Here is a 20,212-nt window from a genome sequence, read left to right as displayed (position 1 = left end):
GGCCTGAATCACCCCAAGCTGTAACATCTCCTCCAGCTCATGCTGCATGGTGTTTCTAACTGATTCTGGTACCCGGTAGGGAGCCTGTTGGATGGGACGGATGCCCTGAGTGTCCACATGATGTTGGGTTACTGTGGTTCGACCTGGTCGGGATGAGAAAGCAGCCTGTCTATGATGGAGCACTCCCAGCATTTGTTTTTTTCTGTGAGGAATCTAAGTGATCTCTCAGAGGAACCTGTTCCACAGTGGATGGGGCTCTGGCTGCTTCAACAAGATCAGGTAATGGGTCCTCATCCTCCTGACCATCTTCTGAAGCCAGCCGACAGCTTGCTATCATAGGTAATGTCCGGTCATGGTACTCCTTAATCATATTCACATGGACAGTCCTTTGTCTTAGACCCTGATCATCTAGAGCAAGAAGGTAATTGGTGTCGTTTAGTTTTCTGAGAACCCGGAAGGGACCCTCCCATGTTGTCTGGAGTTTACTTTGCCGATGGGGAACAATCATTAAGACTTGTTGTCCCTCTACAAATTCTCGATAGCGTGCTTTGCGGTCATACCATGTCTTCTGTCTGGTTTGAGCCGTCCGTACATGATCCTGAGCCAAACTAGCAAGTTGAGCCAGGGTTTCCCGAAGCTTGAGGACATATGGAACAACAGGGGTTCCTGTATCTTCAACTTGCCCCTCCCAATATTCCTTTAGCAGAGTTAAGGGTCCTCTGACCTTTCTTCCATAGAGTAGTTCAAAGGGGGAAAACCCAGTGGACTCCTGGGGAACTTCCCGATAGGCAAACAGGAGATGGGGTAGGTACTTCTCCCAGTCGGAATCACTGTCAGTGAAGTCCCTTAGCATATTTTTCAGTGTTTGATTAAACCGTTCACAAAGTCCATTGGTTTGAGGATGGTATGCTGTAGTTCGAATTGCCCGTACTCAACAGGTGCGCCACAGACACTGCACCAACTCTGACATAAACTGGGAGCCTTGGTCCGATAAGATTTCACTGGGGAATCCTACTCGGGTGAAAATGTTAACAAGGGCCTCGGCCACCTTGGCTGCAGAAATACTTGACAAGGCCACGGCTTCTGGATATCGGGTGGCATAGTCCACAACGGTGAGAATGTACTGCTTTCCAGATTTACTTGGTTTAGCCAGTGGTCCAATGAGATCGACAGCTACTCTTTGAAAGGGTTCTTCTATTATAGGGAGCGGTTGCAGGGGTGCCTTTGGGTGATCTCCGGGTCGCCCTCTACGCTGACATATGTCGCAGGTTCGGCAGAAATGCGCCACTGCTTGAGAAATTCCAGGCCAATAGAAAATTTGAGTCAATCGTCTCTCGGTGCGGGTTTTCCCTTGATGGCCAGCAGTAGGAATGTCATGAGCAAGGTGTAATAGGGAAATTCTGTATTTCTGAGGAACAATCAGCTGTTTGCTATAAGTCCAGGGCTTATCTAAGGAGTCAGCGTTGGTAACTCGATATAGGAGTCCATTTTCTCTGATAATTTTTTCCCCATTTTCTCCTAACTGCCCTACTTCAGCCCGAGCTCTAAAGCTAGCCAGGGTGGGGTCAGTCTCTATCTCTTGTCTAAACTGAACTTTATCCCAAGTGACATTCATATGAGACCCACAAGAAGAATCACTCACCGGCTGTGAAGGCAGTTCGGGTGGCCTCAGTTCCATTGATGGGTTGAACACGTCCACATCTGCTGCTCTCTTTGCTTGACTTCTGGTTATCGCGCCGACAAAGTGGCATTGAAGATTCCCCACATCATTCCCTAGAAGAATGTCTGCAGGAAGGCCGCTCATCACACCAATCGTGCATTGTTTTGCTCCAAAGCCATAATCCAGGGTCACACTCGCTCTTGGAATATATCTCTGAGTACCTCCAGCCAATTCAATAGCAATTCCTGGTCCCTTTTGCACTGCTTCTGGTTGAATTACTCGGGGATCTGCGATGGTGAGAAAAGCCCCAGTGTCACGAAAGCCAACAACTTTTTGGCCATCCAGCACAACCTCCTGTAGATGTTTATGCTGAAGATCAGAAGAACGGGCGGCTGTGGCTCGCACCCCATAGGCTCCTGGTAGGGAAGTCAACATATCAGAGTCACTTGGCAAATCATCAGGGAATGAATCCAGCTCTTCTCCTGTTGAGGGTGTCTGTAGATAATGGACAGGCAGAGGTGGTCTGCAGCTGTTCTGCCTCCGAACACCTGGACAGTGAGCTTGCAGATGACCAGGCTGCCCACATCCATAACATCTGCGTTCTATGAGTCTTCCTCCACGTCGTACTCCCAAAGAGGAGGCAGGAGTAGTAGGAGGCACATTCACACGGGGTCCGCCATGTGTTGGTAGTCTATTGGGACGGTGAACACTGGAGGCCAAAGGACAAGGGACCACTGGTGTTGGGGAGCTGGTAGTTTTTTTTTGTCACCGACTAGTAGCCTTTTCCATTGAGGCTTGATGGTGAGCACCTCATCAGCTAGAGCGGTAGCTTGTTCCACAGTTGACGGCTTTCTCTCACGCACCCATTCTCTGATTTCCGCAGGGCACCTGGCATAGAACTGCTCTTTCAGGATGACCTGGAGGAAGGTCTCCCAAGTTAAGGCTCCCTCTCCCTCCAGCCAGCGATGGCATACTTGTTTCAGTCTGTGGGCAAACATCTTGAAAGACACTTCTCCATCACAGGCTAATGTACAGAACTTAGTCCTATAAGTATCTGGGGTCATGGCATAATGTTCCAAAATGGTCTGTTTTATCTCCCCATATTCACAATTCCACTGAGGGTCCATAGCTCTATAGGCGTCGGCAGCTCCACCCTCCAAGAGGCCCACCAGGTGTCTGACTCACTCTCTTTCTGGGACTTCCATTAATCGGCACTGATGCTCAAAGTCCTGAAAGAAGCCCTCAATGTCACCTGCAGCTTCATTAAATGGCTTAAAGTCCTTGCGGGACACTCTGGAGAATTCCCTCATAGTGGGTGCTGTGGTTAAAGTTTGTCTGGAGCCTCTAGCTGCTTCCACAGCAAATCTCCTCTCCAGCAATGCTGCCCTCTCTTGAGCTCTGCGAATAGCCTCCCTCTTATCTTCTATGGTGGCCTCATCTCCAAGCAGTGCCATCTCCTCCTCATACCACACAACCCATTGACTTTTTTGGGTATTTACCTCAGCTCCCGTCTTTCCTCCCTTTGCTGTGGAAATTGTTCCTCGGTGCCATCTTGCAGGCAAGCGTTTTCCAATGCCTCAATTAGTTGCTCCTTAGAGAGTCCTTTGTAACCGACTCCTAATTCACGGGCCATTGTTTGTAGGCTCACCACAGTCCAGTTCTTGTACTCTGAGGTTCTGATTCCAGATGTTAATGGGCCGTTGTCCTCCATTCTTTCTGCTCTGATCCCGCCGCTGCCACCAGTTTGTGACGGGGTATGCGACAGAGCAGTAAGGGACGCCAGGCCAAGGAACAATCCAAGAAGATTTAATGAGGCAGGGAGCATAAAACATGCAATATTAAAATGGTTCTTTAGAGTCCACACAAAGGAAATAGGTCCGGGAGCGCCAAGGAGAATGCAAAAGTCCTCAAAGTCCAATCGTCCATGTATGGGCGATAAGGAGCTGGCCTTAGCACAGGTCCTCACCCTTCACTCAACAAAGCATAACTAAAAACTAAAACATGGGGCTGAATCTCCCACCCCTCCTTAGATCCACCCAGTTAACATTTGCTACTTGTAGCTAGAAAAGGGTTCCTAGACACAGCCTCCAGAGATTGTGTACTAGGCAAGCCCCCTGCAGAGGAGAACAATATATATGCAACCCCCCCCCCCCCAAATCAAGGAAAATATCTACGGCTGAAGCCGGATTGCAATATGATACAGGCTGGAGGGATATAATGTTACAGGGAGGAATACAAATTAAAAAAGCAATAGTGCAATTTATTTTTTTGCATTGTTAATGTTATGTTATGGCTTTACTGCAGTTGAATGCTTTGCGGTACCGTAAAGCATTCAAGTGCAGTAAAGCGCTGTGTTGGCGGCGACCCATGTACAGGACTTGATCGTGGAGGAGTGCTTCTTGCGGTCCTCAGGCACATAGACTTCGCCATGATCACGTCCTGTACACGGGGCCGCCGCTGATGCTGTCAGCGCTTTACTGCAGTTGAATGCTTTACGTCCCCGCAAAGCATTCAACTGCAGTAAAGCGGCGGCTCCGTGCACCGGATGCTATCATGAAGGGGTCTATGGCCCTGCGGTCTGCCAGAAGAAGCAGGTAAGAGGGCACCGCGGGGGGAACGGAGGAGAGGTGAGAATATTTTTATTGTGTAAACAACGGCATAACAAGGGACAAGACGGGGACCAGTAGAAGGACATTACTAAACAATGAGCTCATGCAGCACCGTGCACCACCGTATAAGAGGACACCTGGCATATAAGATGACCCCTGACTTTTGAGAAAATTTTCAGGGGCGAAAAAGTAGTCTTATACTCCGGAAAATATGGTATATTAAGTTTTTTAGAAACAATTTACCAACGTTGGAACCAAATTTATTCTAAAGCCTGTGAGAGAATACAAGCCATTTTGTTCTTATAGAAACCATCTTGTATTATAACTGAATGATGTCATAGGACTCACCTAACACTGATGGGCAGGGAAAGTTTCACGTTTCTACACCCACCCCTGGGGCTCTTATTGGTGCATAGTTATTTGTTTAGGATACTATATAAACTGGTCACATGATGTAATAAAGCAAACTTCCAGCACACCACAGAGCGTGTGTGTTGTACTGATTTATCAAGTGCTTTTAAACAAACCTTATTAGTTTGGAGTTCCAATGGCAAAAGAGTATATTTTGCTCATAGCCTTATTACCCTGATTTTTGTCAAAAAATTCTGACAGTTCTTTCTGATTCAGTTTAAAATACAATCTTCATGTTTCTATTTTTCACATTGTCTGTGTTCTGATCTATATTAACATTGTGAAATATATTGTAAAAATATATAAAACACCAGTCTAAAACTCAGAACTAGTTAGTATAGGCTGCTAATGCATGTCAATACAACACATAGCAAAAATCAAAACAAATAATGTTAAAGGGAACCTGTCATCAGAAATTTCGCCCAAAACCTAAAAGATTCCCCCTCTGCAGCTCCTGGGCTGCATTCTAGGAAGGTCCCTGTTATTATTGTGCCCCATGTGAGACCAAAATAAAGCCTTTATAAAGTTCTACCTTTTTGTATGCAGCTTCTGTAAATCCGTCACGGGGGCGGGCTCTCTGCCGTCCGTTATTCTGCCTCCTGGTCCTGTATGCCGCCCCCATCGCTCCTTTCCATATCTGATGCACCGCCCACTGCTCCAGCCATCCCCGCGCATGCCCAGTGCCAGTCTCACAGGACTGAGCACTGTGACTGCTGGTGACGTGTGCGCAGGCAAGTGATTATGGACGGGACTGTGACTGTTATCAGCAAGTACCCGCCCATAATCTCTTGAGCGCGCAAACCTCTCCAGCATTCACACTGAGCTCAGTGTAGATGCTAGACTGTATGGGCTGCTTCCAGGGATGACGTCCCTTTGTCATGTGATAGGGGCGTGTTCGAAATACTATCACGTGACAAAGGGACGTCATTCCTGGAAGCAGCCCATACAGTCTAGCATCTACACTGAGCTCAGTGTGAATGCTGGAGAGATTTGCGCCCTCAAGAGATAATGGCCGGGTACTTGCTGATAACAGTCACAGTCCCGTCCATAATCACTTGTCTGCGCACACGTCACCAGCGGTCACACTGCTCAGTCCTGTGAGACTGGCACTGGGCATGCGCGGGGATGGCTGGAGCAGTGGGCGGTGCATCAGATATGGAAAGGAGCGATGGGGGCGGCATACAGGACCAGGAGGCAGAATAACGGACGGCAGAGAGCCCGCCCCCGTGACGGATTTACAGAAGCTGCATACAAAAAGGTAGAACTTTATAAAGGCTTTATTTTGGTCTCACATGGGGCACAATAATAACAGGGACCTTCCTAGAATGCAGCCCAGGAGCTGCAGAGGGGGAATCTTTTAGCTTTTGGGCGAAATTTCTGATGACAGGTTCCCTTTAAGCGCAGTCTTCCAGCAACATAACTTATTTCATGCCAGCTCCTTGGTAGCTCATATATTGTCAGTAGTGAGGGGCGAACCCGGACTAAAAAATTCAGGATCCATGCTGCAATTAGATGACGTTTTGGAAACAACCTAAACATATGTTGCGATCTCATAAGGTCCTGAAGGAGTGTTATCGGGATATAAATGCTGGGGCCCCTTGGAGAATGTGAAGTCACCAAAGGTCCTTGGACAAGCTGAACCTCAGTATACAACTGCTGGGGTCCTAAGAGAGCAGGGTCTTGAGAAATTGTGAAGTTTGACTCTCCCCAACGCTGACCCTGACTGTAACTAACTAGGGCTTATTATTGGAGTAGGGCTTATACAGTATTTCAAGCATAATCGAAAAATCTTGTAAAATCTTGCTAAAGCTTATAGTCATGGTAGGTCTTATTTTTGAGGAAACATGGCATAAAATAGCAATGATAATAGTAGAGTCCATAAAATGATTAGCTGCAGAAGTAGAATACTACCCCCACTTACCCTGCAAGTCTTCACACTGTGAGTAGTGTGTGCAGAGTGATGCACCTGCAGCCTCTTTACCCTGTATGTAGCTATTAAAAGCAGGTAGATAGAAACCTATCACAAACAGAAGGCAGCCAAGATAGCGGAGGATGCATCACATAGGATCCATCACTGCTGACCTTAGATAGGAAGTCACAGCAAGTGCTATGTGAGAAGAATATGCCACCTCTGCAAAGCCAATGGTATCCTGGAAAATGCAGTCTGTATTAGGGGTACCACATCAGAGGGGTTGAGGCAGCCAAGAAGGCAGACAACAAAGAAGTTGTACATCAACTAAAACAAGAACAAATCACATACAGAAGAGCCTAGGATTTATTTTTTTTTAAATAATAAACATTGGTGCGCACCCAAAAAATTTTGCCGCTTTAACCCCTTCCCGACATGGCAATTTTCCGTTTCTACGCCCTTGAATTTTTTCTGCCCTTCAACCAAGAGTCAGTCATAACTTTTTTATTTTTCCATTGACAACTATGTAAAGCCCTCTCTTTTTACAGAACAAGTTATACAATTAATTTCCTCATGTAGTGTATTTGAATGCGGAGGGGTGGGGAGGAGGGGGGAAGAGGCCAACCAAGGCAAAAAAAAAAACAAAACAAAAAAAAAAAACAGTAAAAGTGCAATTCTGTAACTAGTTATTTTTTATTTACAAGATTGATTATATGGTAAGCATGACCTGGAAATAGGATTCTCCAGGTCAGTTTGATTATGAAGATAACAAACCATGCATGTCTGGTTATATTTTTTTTTTTTTTACAGTGAAGGAAATAATTATTTGATCCCTTGCTGATTGTGTAAGTTTGCCCACTGACAGAGACATGACCAGTGTATAATTTTAAAGGGAAGATTTATTTTAAACAGTGAAAGAGAGAATATCCAAAATAAAATCCAGAAAATCACATTGTATAAATTATATACATTTATTTGCATTTTGCAGAGATAAATAAGTATTTAATCCCTCTGGCAAACAAGACTTAATACTTGGTGGCAAAACCCTTGTTGCAAGCGCAGATGTCAGACGTTTTTTGTAGTTGATGATGAGGTTTGCGCACATGTCAGGAGGAATTTTGGTCCACTCCTTTTTGCAGATCATCTCTGAATCATTAAGATTTGGAGGCTGTCTCTGGCAACTCGGAGCTTCAGCTCCCTCCATAAATTTTCTATGGGGTTAAGGTCTGGAGCCTGGCTAGGCCACTCCATGACCTTAATGTGCTTTTTTTTGAGGAATTTGAGCCCCCTCCTTTGTTGTCTTGGCTGTATGTTTTGGGTCATTGTCATGCTGGAAGACCCAACCCCCAACCCATTTTTAATGTCCTGGAGGAGTGAAGAAGGTTGTCACTCAGGATTATACGGTACATGGCTCCATGCATTGTCCCACTGATGCAGTGAAGTAGTCATGTGCCCTTAGCAGAGAAACTACCCCAAAACATAATGTTTCCATCTCCATGCTTGATAGTGTGGATGGTGTTCTTTGGGTCACAGGCAGCATTTCTCTTCCTCCAAACATGGCGGGTTAAGGCATAGGAGCTCAATTTGTGTCTCATCTGACCACAGCATCTTCTCCCAATCATGCTCAGAATCATCTAGGTGCACAATGGCAAACTTCAGATGGTCCTGCACATGTGCCTTCTTGAGCAGTGGGACTTTGTGAGCATTGCAGGATTTTAAGCCATTATGGCGTAATGTATTACCAATGGTTTTCTTTGTGACAGTGGTCCCAGCTGCCTTTATATCATTAACAAATCCCCCCAGTGTAGTGTTATGCTGATCCCTCGCCTTCCTTATGATCCTGGATACCCCATGAGGGGAGATTTTGCATAGAGCCCCAGATCGCTGTTGATTGACACTCACTTTGCATTTTTCCATTTTCTTACTATTGCACAAACAGTTGTCTTCTCACCCAGCGTCTTACTTATGGCTTTGTAGCCCATTCCAGCATTGTGCAAGTCTATGATCTTGTCCTGACATCCTTAGAAAGCTCTTTGGTCTTGCCCAATGAGTCTGACTGAGTCTGTTGACAGACGTCTTTTATACAGATGACATTTTAAGACTGCGGTCTTTAATGCACGTAATGAGTTGATTAGGAGCGTCTAAGTGGTCTGTAGGAGCCAGAACTCTTAATGGTTGGTAGGGGATCAAATACTTATTTCTCGCTGCAAAATGCAAATACATTTATACAATGTGATTTTCTGGATTTTATATTGGATATTTTCTCACTATTATAATTAATCTACCCTTAAAATTATAGACTGTTCATATCTTTGTTAGTGTGCAAATTTACAAAATCAACAAGGGATCAAATAATTATTTCCTTCAGTGTAAGTGATGAAAAATTTTGGAGGAAATCTAATATTTAAAGCTGAGTGTATGTATGTGTGTATGCATGTCCGCTAAAGCAATCCGCACCGTTGCATTTACAATCAGGAAATTTTGCACAGACGCCTAATGTGACTCAGGGAGCGTCACAGACTATGTTTTGACCGGAAAATTTAACCCCATGCTTTAGAGTTACACTCCAAAAATTGTGCCTCCTTTAGAGTCAATGGCACTATGAGCAAAAGGTTATTAATAGTACAGCTGTGATTGGCTGCTAAAGGAACAAAGTACAGTCATAGTATAACAAGCTTATGTGTGAGGTAATAAGATATCAGTGGAGAAGGCTAGAGATAGAGAGAGAGAGAAACAGACAGAGACAGGTGGGCAAAGAAAGACTGATACAGAGACAGCCAGAGATAGACAGAGACATGGACACAGAGACAGCCAGGGAAAGAGACAAAGAGACAGACCTTACTATCCCGGTCAACGCCAGAGTACCACAGCTAGTGTATGTATGTATGTATGTATGTATGTATGTATGTATGTATGCATGCATGCATGCATGCATGCATGCATGCATGTATGCATGCATGCATGCATGCATGTATGCATGCATGCATACATACATACATACATATTTATATATATATATATTTTTTTTTTAATAAAAGTTGCTTGAGTTACCGGGGCTACTTTTATTTTGAGGTGCCGTGAACCAATGTTTTTATTGGAACCAGGTGAGGTGAAATACAATTTTTTAATTATCTCTTATTGTATCTCAATGTGCGCTGTGCGGGCAGCCTCCAAAAAATTCTAATCCTCTCACAATTTGTTTTTTTTCTCGTTACGCCATTTACTGATTGAGTTGATTAATTGTATATTTTGATAGGGCAGACTATTGTGAACGTAAAAGTCTGATCAAATGAAACAGAAAATAAGGAGCTGGCATGATGTACCATTACATCAAAAGCTTACGTTTGAGCACATCTACATTCTTCGGTGCTTATACATTAGGGGGTCAGACAGGACATATTGAAATAAAACAGAAAATGAAAGTTGATTCATTCTACCAGATTGTCATCCTTTTATTATTCAGCTCAAACATTACTTTTAAAAAGGACATCAATAAATTTGTGGAGCCAATGAGAGATAAACAGTTAATGTTCCTATTATACAGACCCTTCAAAATCACTTTGCAGCATGCCTGTATATTCTGTTTATTGATACTATTAAATGGTAGATTACACCGAAGACGAGGCTTAACAAAAGTGAAAACTAACATCTGATTTACAGCAGAGCAAGGCAATAAGTCAATGTGAAGAGTGTTTCTTCCTCCTCCAACAGATGAGATATTAAAGACATATACCATCTCACTTGACAGCCTGCAACAGTTCCTTGCTATTTAGAACTCTATTTACAATAGGTATTCACGGCATCAAATCCCAAATTACCTCGTCCCCATCACTAAATACGACGCTGGCAGCCGCAGAGCCTTGAAGAAGAAAGCGTGTCATCATTTACCATGCAGACTAGCTATTTCATTAATTGAGAAGAAGCTATAATTGTTGATAAAGAAGTTGCTTTCCGAATAAATAAACCCAGCAGCGTACTAAATACATTGTAGAAAAGTCACAAAGAAAAAAAAAAGTCCATGAAGGAAAGTAATTCACCGAGTGTTTCTCCTCAGTGGTATAAATATATTACAGGCGACTCTGTGCTTGAGAAAATACATAAATCTGGAAAAAATAATCAAGTAGAAAAAATGCAACACATTTGTCTCAAGTTAAATAACTGAAACTCGCAGTTGGTTAAAAAAAAGTCGAGGAGAGATAAGACTGTTTTATTGCCAAAGGAGCTGGAGATAAATTGGCTGTCAATACTCAGTAAAGCCTCCTGGCATGGGACTGGGCTAAATAACTCAAAATCTGATATGAAGAATGTTTTCAGACAGTTCATTGTCCTGAAAGATCATGCTCAGCTCTAGAATGGGAGTTATGTTCATGTCTCGGGGCAACATAGCAGTCATCCGCCAGGATTTTCTGGACTATGGCAATAGAAAATTAAACACATCAATACTTACGCGAGTTATAACTTCAAACCCAGACTCTTCTTGCTGATTTATTTTTAAATCCGGGATTGCATCACTAAGGAAGTCAGCGATTTCCTGAGGTGGCCTCCGGTGGGTCGAAGGATCGGTGCCTCGTATGGTGTCAACCAGGAAATTTGTGACTTTGGAAAAGTTAACCATAGTGGCAGTATATGGGTCCTTCCGGAATTTCTGTAACCAAGGGAACAAAGTGAAGTACATTAGGCGAAAAAATAATGTTACTTTATGATTACAGCAAAGAATACAAGGTCGCCAACAATACAAACCTCTATTACTAAATACAGTGAGTGAAATAAAATATTAACCGTGTTCAATACTTAATTAAATATATTTCTAAAAGGTGCAATTGACATGAATTTCTCACCAGATGCTGGTAACAACCCATACAATCTTCACAGGCAAAGAAATCAAACCATAGATGTCCATAAATTAAGTGTAATACTGAGAATAAGACTTGGTACTCAGATGTGGCTATAAAGTGGTTGATTTATTGAAAGAACTGAATGACCAGTACAGATGTTTTGGTCATAACAGATCTACATCAGTATGCCCTTACTATGGTCCTCAGGAGCTCCTGGAGCTGTGGTTAGCGCTATCTGAAATCGCAGTATCCACCGCTGTGTTAAGCTGACGCACACTTAAAGTAGTGGATACCGAGATTTCAGATGAAATCACTGATGAAGGTTTGTTATGACAGAAACATCTGTGCTGGTTCCTCAGTTCTTTCCATAAATCAACCACTTTTCAAGCCATAGCTGATGCCAAGTCTTAACGCCGCTTTACACGCTGCACTCTCGCTAGTGAGATCGCTAGAGTGCGTATCCGCCCCAATTGGTTGTGCGTCACGGGCAAATCGCTGCCCGTGGCGCACAACATCGCTCGGACCCGTCACACTACTTACCTGCCTAGCGATGTCACTGTGACCGGTGAACCGACTCCTGTCTAAGGGGGCGGTTCGTCCAGCGTCACAGCGACGTCGCTAAGCGGCCGCCCAATAGAAGCGGAGGGGCGGAGATGAGCGGGACGTAACATCACTCCCACCTTCTTCCTTCCTCATTGCCGGCGGCCACAGGTAAGGTGAGGTTCCTCGTTCCTGTGGTGTCACACATAGCGATTTGTGCTGCCGCAGGAACAACAAACATCGTACCTGTAGCAGCAATGATATTTGGGAACTGAACAGCGTGTCAACGAGCAACGATAAGGTGAGTATTTTTGCTCGTTAGCGGTCGCTCGTACGTGTCACACGCAACGACGTCGCTAACGAGGCCAGATGTGCGTCACGAATTCCGTGACCCCATCGACATCGCGTTAGCGATGTCGTTGCATGTAAAGCGGCCTTTAGTCTCATCTATGACGGGTCAGGAACCTACTTGTGCACCACCTACAGAAGTGCCGAGAGTATCTACTCTACTAATAATGAGAAATGACACAGGAAAAAAGTATTGACCACATAGAGAAAGAGAGGTGCAAAAAAACAGTTAAGTCATGACTAAAGCTGCAATCAATAATTAAAAAGCAAACCTGTCACTAGGCGAAAAATAATACGGTATCAGCTGGTTCAAGATGTCTCATTACCAAGGTTCCACACAAGGAACCTCTCATGATACGTAAAACCAGTGAGCTATCTTAAGACCTTCACAACCTTATTGTTGCAAAACATACTGATGTCATTGGTTACAGAAGAATTTCTAAACTACTGAAGGTTTCAGTGACCACTGTTGGGGCCATATTCCAGAAATGGAAAACAATTATCTGCAGAGTTGTCTAAGAGCTAAGGAGAGATAGAGAAAGACCTAGAAACATCAGATACAATTGTTTCAAAGAAAACAATAACAAAAAATGCACTCAGTCTCCATGATTTATTTACTGGCTCACCCCGCACGTTCCATTGCTGAACAAAAAGCATGTTCAATCGCATTTAAAGTTTTCCCAACAACATTTAGACAAGTCTGTGATATACTGGAAGAACAGTCTGGTCAGAGGAGGACAGAATTGACGAGCTCCAGCACTGTGTGTTTTATAGGTTAAAAAAAGATTTCTTTCTACCTGAAAGAATATTACATGGATTTTCCAGACTTACTATTTGATGTCTTATCCTTAGGATAGGTTGTCAATATCAGATCAGTAGAGGTCCGACATCCGGCACTCCCATTGATTAGCTGTTTTCAGCTCTAGTGAATGGTTATTGATGACCTATCCTTAAGCTTGGAATACCCTTTTTGCCTAGTGCTCCACGACCACATAAAAGAAAGAAAGTTGCACGAAACTAAGCAAAACTCAGAAAAATGCACCTGGCATATGGTTCCTTTCAATATTTTTTCCCTTGTGATAAAACCTTAAAAGCTATCAAATTGAAGGTAATTCTGTGCTATCATGAAGCTCTGCCAGAACACTAGAGTTTGCCGAAGAAAGATGTACAGTTAGGTCCAGAAATATTTGGACAGTGACACAAGTTTTGTTATTTTAGCTGTTTACAAAAACATGTTCAGAAATACAATTATATATATAATATGGGCTGAAAGTGCACACTCCCAGCTGCAATATGAGAGTTTTCACATCCAAATCGGAGAAAGGGTTTAGGAATCATAGCTCTGTAATGCATAGCCTCCTCTTTTTCAAGGGACCAAAAGTAATTGGACAAGGGAATCTAAGGGCTGCAATTAACTCTGAAGGCGTCTCCCTCATTAACCTGTAATCAATGAAGTAGTTAAAAGGTCTGGGGTTGATTACAGGTGTGTGGTTTTGCATTTGGAAGCTGTTGCTGTGACCAGACAACATGCGGTCTAAGGAACTCTCAATTGAGGTGAAGCAGAACATCCTGAGGCTGAAAAAAAAGAAAAAATCCATCAGAGAGATAGCAGACATGCTTGGAGTAGCAAAATCAACAGTCGGGTACATTCTGAGAAAAAAGGAATTGACTGGTGAGCTTGGGAACTCAAAAAGGCCTGGGCGTCCACGGATGACAACAGTGGTGGATGATCGCCGCATACTTTCTTTGGTGAAGAAGAACCCGTTCACAACATCAACTGAAGTCCAGAACACTCTCAGTGAAGTAGGTGTATCTGTCTCTAAGTCAACAGTAAAGAGAAGACTCCATGAAAGTAAATACAAAAGGGTTCACATGTAGATGCAAACCATTCATCAATTCCAAAAATAGACAGGCCAGAGTTAAATTTGCTGAAAAACACCTCATGAAGCCAGCTCAGTTCTGGAAAAGTATTCTATGGACAGATGAGACAAAGATCAACCTGTACCAGAATGATGGGAAGAAAAAAGTTTGGAGAAGAAAGGGAACGGCACAGGATCCAAGGCACACCACATCCTCTGTAAAACATGGTGGAGGCAACGTGATGGCATGGGCATGCATGGCTTTCAATGGCACTGGGTCACTTGTGTTTATTGATGACATAACAGCAAACAAGAGTAGCCGGATGAATTCTGAAGTGTACCGGGATATACTTTCAGCCCAGATTCAGCCAAATGCCGCAAAGTTGATCGGACGGCGCTTCATAGTACAGATGGACAATGACCCAAAGCATACAGCCAAAGCTACCTAGGAGTTCATGAGTGCAAAAAAGTGGAACATTCTGCAATGGCCAAGTCAATCACCAGATCTTAACCCAATTGAGCATGCATTTCACTTGCTCAAATCCAGACTTAAGACGGAAAGACCCACAAACAAGCAAGACCTGAAGGCTGCGGCTGTAAAGGCCTGGCAAAGCATTAAGAAGGAGGAAACCCAGCGTTTGGTGATGTCCATGGGTTCCAGACTTAAGGCAGTGATTGCCTCCAAAGGATTCGCAACAAAATATTGAAAATAAAAATATTTTGTTTGGGTTTGGTTTATTTGTCCAATTACTTTTGACCTCCTAAAATGTGGAGTGTTTGTAAAGAAATGTGTACAATTCCTACAATTTCTATCAGATATTTTTGTTCAAACCTTCAAATTAAACGTTACAATCTGCACTTGAATTCTGTTGTAGAGGTTTCATTTCAAATCCAATGTGGTGGCATGCAGAGCCCAACTCGCGAAAATTGTGTCACTGTCCAAATATTTCTGGACCTAACTGTAAGTATGATACATGCGCATAGGTATCGATTGCAGCTAATGATGAGCTCCTGGCAAGTTTGCATAAACCATTTTTAGGTGGAAAAAAAGACCTACATTTTACCCTAGTACTTAGGAGATCCACTCTTTCCTATCTAATGTTTATGGGCCCATCCGGACAGATAACATACGGGAAGATGTCACTCAAATAACCCCGCAATACTAATCTTACCACACACATACACATTATATATATATATCTCACACACACACACACACACACACACATCTAATATATAAAGCTGAATGTGTGTATGTATGTGTGTATGTCCGGGATTGGCATCTGCACCATCGCAGCTACAGCTACAAAATTTTGCACACTCACACTTCTGGACCCCAAGAGCGTCATAGGCTATATTTTGAGGGGACATTTTAACCACTTTACAGTTATTCGCCAAAAAACCTAATTTCATTAAAGCGAATGGAGCTGGGAGCCACAGTGCAGCCAGAACTTCAGAAGAATGCGCAGCCACGCCCTTATATGGAATGTTGGCGTGTCACAATGCAGCCAGGGGAAGAGACAGACACAGACAGGGAAAGAAACAGACAGGGAAAGAGAGAGACAGGTTAAAAGACAGACAGGGAAAGTGACAGATAGATAGACAGACAAGGAAAGAGATAGACAGACAGGGAAAGCGATTGAGACAGACGGAGAAAGAGACAGACAGACAAAGAGAGAGAGAGAGATACAGAGAGATATATACAGAGGGGGAGACAGACAGAGAATTGGAGAGTGTGTGTGTGTGTGAGAGTTATATAAAGAAGGGAATTTTATTTACTTACCGTAAATTCCTTTTCTTCTAGCTCCTATTGGGAGACCCAGACAATTGGGTGTATAGCTTCTGCCTCCGGAGGCCACACAAAGTATTACACTGAAAAGTGTAACCCCTCCCCTCTGCCTATACACCCTCCCGTGCATCACGGGCTCCTCAGTTTTGTTGCAAAAGCAGGAAGGAGGAAACTTATAAATTGGTCTGGGGTAAATTCAATCCGAAGGATGTTCGGAGAACTGAAAACCATGAACCAAAAGAACAATTCAACATGAACAACATGTGTACACAAAAGAACAACCAGCCCGAAGGGAACAGGGGCGGGTGCTGGGTCTCCCAATAGGAGCTAGAAGAAAAGGAATTTACGGTAAGTAAACAAAATTCCCTTCTTCTTTGTCGCTCCATTGGGAGACCCAGACAATTGGGACGTCCAAAAGCAGTCCCTGGGTGGGTAAAAGAATACCTCAATAAAAGAGAGCCGAAAATGACCCCTTCCTACAGGCGGGCAACCGCCGCCTGGAGGACTCGCCTACCTAGACTGGCATCTGCCGAAGCATAGGTATGCACTTGATAGTGTTTTGTGAAGGTGTGCAGACTAGACCAGGTAGCTGCCTGACACACCTGCTGAGCCGTAGCCCGGTGTCGCAATGCCCAGGACGCACCCACGGCTCTGGTAGAATGGGCTTTCAGGCCCGAAGGAAGAGGAAGCCCCGAAGAACGGTAGGCTTCAAGAATCGGTTCCTTGATCCACCGAGCCAAGGTTGACTTGGAAGCCTGTGAACCCTTACGCTGGCCAGCGACCAGGACAAAGAGCGCATCTGAACGGCGCAGGGGCGCCGTGCGAGACACGTAGAGCCGGAGTGCTCTCACTAGATCTAATGAATGCAAATCCTTTTCACACTGGTGAACTGGATGAGGGCAAAATGACGGTAAGGAAATATCCTGATTGAGATGAAAAGGAGATACCACCTTAGGGAGAAACTCCGGGACAGGACGCAGAACCACCTTATCCTGGTGAAAAACCAGGAAAGGGGATTTGCATGACAGCGCTGCAAGCTCCGACACTCTTCGGAGTGAGGTAATTGCCACAAGAAATGCCACCTTCTGCGAAAGACGTGATAAAGAGACATCCCTCAGCGGCTCGAAAGGTGGTTTTTGAACAGCCATTAACACCCTGTTAAGGTCCCAGGGTTCCAACGGACGCTTGTAAGGTGGAACTATGTGGCAAACTCCCTGCAGGAACGTGCGGACCTGCGGAAGCCTGGCCAGACGCTTTTGAAAAAATACTGAGAGCGCCGATACTTGTCCCTTGAGAGAGCAGAGTGACAAACCCTTGTCCATTCCGGATTGAAGGAATGAAAGAAAAATAGGTAAGGCAAAAAGGCCAGGGAGTAAAACCCTTATCAGAGCACCAGGACAAGAAGATCCGCCACGACCTGTAATAGATCTTGGCGGACGTTGGTTTCCTGGCCTGTCTCATAGTGGCAATGACATCCTGAGATAAACCCGACGACGCTAGGAGCCAGGACTCAATGGCCACACAGTCAGGTTGAGGGCCACAGAATTCAGATGGAAAAACGGCCCTTGTGACAGCAAGTCTGGACGGTCTGGAAGCGCCCACGGCTGACCCACCGTGAGATGCCACAGATCCGGGTACCACGACCGCCTCGGCCAATCTGGAGCGACGAGAATGGCGCGACGACAGTCGGATCTGATCTTGCGTAACACTCTGGGCAACATCGCCAGAGGAGGAAACACATAAGGGAGTCGAAACTGCGACCAATCCTGAACTAACGCGTCCGCCGCCAGAGCGCTGTGATCTTGAGACCGTGCCATGAAGGCCGGGACCTTGTTGTTGTGCCGTGACGCCATGAGATCGACGTCCGGCGTTCCCCAGCGGCGACAGATCTCTCGAAACACGTCTGGGTGAAGAGACCATTCCCCCACATCCATGCCCTGACGACTGAGAAAATCTGCTTCCCAGTTTTCTACGCCCGGGATGTGTAAGGACCGGTCTGGACTGCAAGGCTTCTAGTAGCTTGGCAGACCATTTGTCCATAGACTGAGCCATGGATTGTGAAAGCGACTCAGAGTTTCTCAGCAAAAACTGCAAACTCTGTCCCTGCCGCCTGGACAGTGGAAGCAGGAGGGTCTGCCTGATCCGAGGGGCCCACTAGTGACCGAGGCTCCGGCTGAGCAAGTGCAACAGGGGTCGAGCATTGCTCACAGTGAGGGTAGGTGGAACCCGCAGGAAACATAGCCCCACAAGAGGTACAGGTTGCAAAAAAACCCTTTGCCTTAGCGCCCTTGCTCCTTGTGGACGACATGCTGTTGTCTCCTAGGAGAGTGATCACTGAGGGTATATAGCCAAAAGTAAACAAACCGGCCGAACAGAGAAAATATATACAAATATATATATATATATATATATATATATATATATATATATATATATATATATATATATATATATATATATATATATATATATACACTCCGGCACCCTAGGGGGACCAGCACCGGGTGACCGGTGTGGCTTACCGACCGCCCAAAGCGGAGTGTGTGTCCTCCAGATTCCCTGCCTTAGGTCTCCCAGAGCTGCAGAGCTCGTTCCTGAAATCCTCCACCGGCAGAATGTGTGTAAAAATGGCTGCCGGAGCTCTCAGGGGAGGAGGGAGCCGTGGGCGGCAACTAGTAAAGTGCGGGAATCTGGGGCCCCACAGTGATCAGTGAGGGGGGGGGGAGGAAACCTAAAGTCTGCTCCAGCCCTCACTGCCGACGTCAGGTCGACCGTCCCGCCCTTACCCCTGACTGGCAGGCCCGGGGGCGGGAGTTATGGTACTAGGCCGCAATGAAGCCGGGGACTAAATTTAATACCGCGGCCGACAAACAGGCTCGGTCAGCGCGGAAGTCCCGGTCTTCACAAACCAGCAGCTGCTGCAGCGTCTGTGAAACAAGCGCTCCATGCACAGTCCCCATGGGGACACAGAGTACCTTTAGATGCAGGGCCCTGTCCCTGAGGATACATAGACTCCTGTCCGTCAGATTCCCACAGGGGCTGCGGAGGGAGCCTGGTCCCAGTGAATGGATGACCGGTCAGGATCCCACTTCTCCCAGAGCCTCTAAGGGATGGTGAAGGAAAACGGCATGTGGCTCCAGCCTCTGTACCCGCAATGGGTACCTCAACCTTAACAGCACCGCCGATGTAGTGGGGTGAGAAGGGAGCATGCCGGGGGCCCTGTGGGGGCCCTCTTTTCTTCCAACCGATAAAATCAGCAGCTGCTGCTGACTAAAATGGGAATGCATGAGTGGATGTGTGCCTCCTTCCACACAAAGCATAAAACTGAGGAGCCCGTGATGCACGGGAGGGTGTATAGACAGAGGGGAGGGGTTACACTTTTCAGTGTAATACTTTGTGTGGCCTCCGGAGGCAGAAGCTATACACCCAATTGTCTGGGTCTCCCAATGGAGCGACAAAGAAGTATATATATATATATATATATATATATATATATATATATATATATATATATATATATATATATATATATATACACATATATATATACACATATATATATACATATATACATACATATATACACACACACACATATACACACACATACATACGTACACACACACACACACACACACACACACATACACACATTATATATTATACATATATACATACACACACACACTATGTGCAGAATTAATAGGCAAATGAGTATTTTGATCACATGATAATTTTTATACATGTTGTCCTACTCAAAGCTGTGTAGGCTTGAGAGCCAATTACCAATTAAGTAAATCAGGTGATGTGCATCTCTGTAATGAGGAGGGGTGTGGTGTAATGACATCAACACCCTAAATAATTATTATTATTATTTATTATTATTATAGCGCCATCAATTCCATGGCGCTTTACATGTGAAAGGGGTATACATAATAGGGCAAGTACAATAATCATAAACAATACAAGACACAGACAGGTATAGGAGGATAGAGGTCCATGCCCGCGAGGGCTCACAGTCTACAAGGGATAGGTGAGGATACAGTAGGTGATAATAAATAATAATGGGTGAATACTTATTAGGCAACTTCTTTTCCTTTGGCAAAATGGGTCAGAAGAGAGATTTGACGGTCTCTGAAAAGTCCAAAATTGTGAGATGACTTGCAGAGGGATGCAGCAGTCTTGAAATTGCCAAACTTTTGAAGCATGATCACCGAACATTCAAGCGTTTCATGGCAAATAGCCAACAGGG

The 20,212-nt window shown here is 44.7% G+C and overlaps 1 protein-coding gene across 1 annotated transcript in view; it reads right to left on the bottom strand.

The window, feature by feature from the left end:
- TBC1D15 (TBC1 domain family member 15) overlaps positions 1-20,212 on the bottom strand; it is a 244,217-nt gene that overhangs the window by 88,991 nt on the left and 135,014 nt on the right. The window contains exon 7 of the mRNA XM_075344894.1: positions 11,037-11,234. Within this exon, the coding sequence (XP_075201009.1) occupies positions 11,037-11,234 (198 nt within the window). The remainder of the gene's footprint in view (positions 1-11,036; positions 11,235-20,212) is intronic.

The sequence above is a fragment of the Anomaloglossus baeobatrachus genome, chromosome 4 (assembly GCF_048569485.1).
Source record: "Anomaloglossus baeobatrachus isolate aAnoBae1 chromosome 4, aAnoBae1.hap1, whole genome shotgun sequence".
NCBI lineage: Eukaryota > Metazoa > Chordata > Amphibia > Anura > Aromobatidae > Anomaloglossus > Anomaloglossus baeobatrachus.
Note: the sequence above shows the minus strand (reverse complement) of the source record. Positions and strands in the feature narration are given on the sequence as shown.